This window comes from Etheostoma spectabile, chromosome 6 (assembly GCF_008692095.1).
Source record: "Etheostoma spectabile isolate EspeVRDwgs_2016 chromosome 6, UIUC_Espe_1.0, whole genome shotgun sequence".
NCBI classification, from domain to species: domain Eukaryota; kingdom Metazoa; phylum Chordata; class Actinopteri; order Perciformes; family Percidae; genus Etheostoma; species Etheostoma spectabile.
In genome coordinates this window covers 30,821,913-30,824,738 of record NC_045738.1, presented here as the reverse complement: position 1 = coordinate 30,824,738, position 2,826 = coordinate 30,821,913, and the positions used below count along the sequence as shown (strand labels likewise).

The 2,826-nt window shown below is 41.3% G+C and overlaps 1 protein-coding gene and 1 long non-coding RNA gene across 5 annotated transcripts in view; one reads left to right on the top strand and one right to left on the bottom strand.

Moving 5' to 3' along the window:
• grik2 (glutamate receptor, ionotropic, kainate 2) overlaps positions 1-2,826 on the top strand; it is a 337,350-nt gene that overhangs the window by 190,384 nt on the left and 144,140 nt on the right. For all 4 annotated transcript variants that reach the window (XM_032517645.1, XM_032517644.1, XM_032517646.1 and 1 more), the window contains exon 8: positions 962-1,105. In XM_032517645.1, coding sequence (XP_032373536.1) covers positions 962-1,105 — 144 coding nt within the window. The remainder of the gene's footprint in view (positions 1-961; positions 1,106-2,826) is intronic.
• Positions 1-2,826, bottom strand: part of LOC116690583 (uncharacterized) — a 20,471-nt gene that overhangs the window by 17,540 nt on the left and 105 nt on the right. Inside the window, exon 1 of the long non-coding RNA XR_004332299.1 lies at positions 2,718-2,826. This exon is cut by the window's right edge and continues 105 nt beyond it. This is a non-coding gene — a long non-coding RNA (uncharacterized LOC116690583). The remainder of the gene's footprint in view (positions 1-2,717) is intronic.

Here is a 2,826-nt window from a genome sequence, read left to right as displayed (position 1 = left end):
GTTTCCTAGCTGCTATTTGACCATGAAGGCCTGATTGGCCTCTTGGTCTTCCTTTCCTGGGGCGGTCCTAATGTGAGCCAGTTTCGTTGTAGCGCGTGATGGTTTTTGTGACTGCACTTGGGGACACATTCAAAGTTTTCGAAATTTTCCGGACTGACTGACCTTTATTTGTTAAAGTAATGATGGCCATTAATTTCTCTTTACTTAGCTGATTGGTTCTTGCCATAATATGAATTCTAACAGTTGTCCTATAGAGCTGTCAGCTGTGTATCGACCTGACTCCTGCACAACACAACTGACGGTCCCAACTCCATTAATAAGGCAAGAACTTTCACTAATTAACCCTGACAAGGCCCACCTGTGAAGGGAAAACCATTTCAGGTGACTACCTCATGAAGCTCATTGAGAGAACACCAAGAGTTTGCAGCGCTATCAAAAAAGCAAAGGGGGCCTACTTTGAGGAATCTAAAATAAAAGTTATTTCACACTTTTTTTGTTAAGTACATAATTCCATATGTGTTCATTCATAGTTTTGATGCCTTCAGTGAGAATCTACAATGTAAATAGTCATGAAAATAAAGAAAACGCATTGAATGAGGTGTGTCCAAACTTTTGGCCTGTACTGTATATATATACACACACACTAGACACACACACACACACACACACACACACACACACATTTAGGTTTAACACAAATAAATTCTACTGTATATATTGTTCATGTATTTCCCCTTTTCTCTCTTTCCTTTATTTTTCACTATTTTTTCTCTCTACATTTACATATTGTAAATCTATTACTCTGTTATTCATACTCTACAGAGTCATACAACTGATGGCTTTGATTCTGCCATCATGATATTGATATTTCTCTGATTTTGAACACATCCATGCTGACTTCTCATGTGCTGCATTCCATGTTAATGACGCTCTGTCTCCCCCCCCCTGTTTTCGCCTGCAGACGGACGCCGCGCTGATGTACGATGCCGTGCACGTGGTGGCCGTGGCTGTGCAGCAGTCTCAGCAGATCACTGTCAGCTCATTACAGTGCAATCGGCACAAGCCCTGGCGCTTTGGGAACCGCTTCATGGCCCTCATCAAAGAGGTAGATGCTTCTCTACCTGCTCCCCGTTCTGTCTGCCTGCTCAACATACACAGCACCTTCACAAGGAAAACACATGCTCTCCAGAAAGCAGACAGAGACGGAATGCAAACAAGGCCGAGGCAGTCAAGAGAGGAAATGTTAATGAATATAAATGATTTATCTGTGTATTTATTTATGTGGAAATATTTTTTTCTGTGTGTGTACATACATATTCCCCCAACAAGGGCAGCCATCTTGAGCCTGCTTTCAGAATTTCAGCATTAATCACCCATGCAGAAACAAAAACACCACATTATCTCATTTCGGGTAATTGCCCCACAGTTCGCTGCATTTGTGAAGCTGCAATGCTTAGTCCAGAGCTTTCTGTCTGTGTAAAAGGCCAGGGGATTAGGCAACCTACATTTAGAGCTCTCTAACCCTAATGTGTGTTTCTGTCTTATGTGTTGAATGCCACGTAGTTTATAGGGTTGTTGGATTGAATTTGAAAAGTCAGATGTAATTTGAATAGTAAACTAGAACTGCAAGCAGTTACAACGGGGTCCAAACTTCCCCGCGCCAGTCGGCCACAGCGACCCGGGGAGCGCAAGAAAGCGAAACCCAAAGCGAAACGGTGGGGGGGCAAACGTCGGGAAATACGAAGAGGCGCACGTAACGTTACGGATTAAAAGTTGATTAATTAATCAACCCCGGATTAATTAATTAAAAACTCTGGACTTCTAGCGCCCCCTAATGGCCTAACTTTACCAAATTTGGTACAGTGCCTCCGGGCGGCATGCCAAACAATCTTCACAGGTTTGGTGTTAATAGCATTTACTGTGGCAGAGATATTGCAATTGCAAATTTCCCATTTAAATGCATTGAGTGTTTTGACAAAACCAACAAATGTTTATTATAGCGCACTCTAATGGCCAATCTTTACCAAATTCGGAACTGAGCATCAGGGAGGCATGTTGAACACTTCCCCAAAGTTGTGTATTGATTGAAAAATAATTGAAAAGGAAAAAAAAAACTAGAAAAACCCTGCTGTGTGAACCGCGTATCGTTTCACGTTACTGCGGTGCACGCATCCTCGGGCCCCTAAAAATCAATACTATTTAAATGCTGAAATTTTTTGAATGTGTGTTTTGTTTTTTTTAATAAATATTTTGGCTAACGTTAGCTAATCTCCCTCTTCTCACCTTGCCCTATCCGCATGTGAAAATGAAATGCTTTTGTTATTTCACATCTGATGAACAATAAGTTAGTGGGAGTGAGAAGCTCAAGGCATTGTGAGGTCACAAAGAAGGATTGGAAATAGTTTTCACATGGCTTTAAAATCTACATCCACTGAGTCAAAAATGCTCATGTGATCATTAGTTAGCTCGTTCTGGTTTCCTAACTGCGTCATGAGTTATTGGAGCCTAGCTGGGAGCTTCATGGAGACAGCTAAAGTTAATGTTAGCCGCCCAACAGCTGTCAGCGTTAGCTTCAACTTTATATATTTCAACAGCTATATTCTCAGTAATGTGACACTCTGCAAGAAACAAGTTGTTTATAAATCACTAAAGTCACTAATCGTAGTGGCAGTACCGATTGGCTTACTTATCAATGTCCTTAGCATCGTGGCTAACACTTTTGTTACTAGGTTTATGACAAATTGTTTCAGCTGTGCTTTCTAACATGATGTCATTGTGCTAACCAAGCACCGTTAGCCTTTACAACAGAGCCGCTTCAATACACTT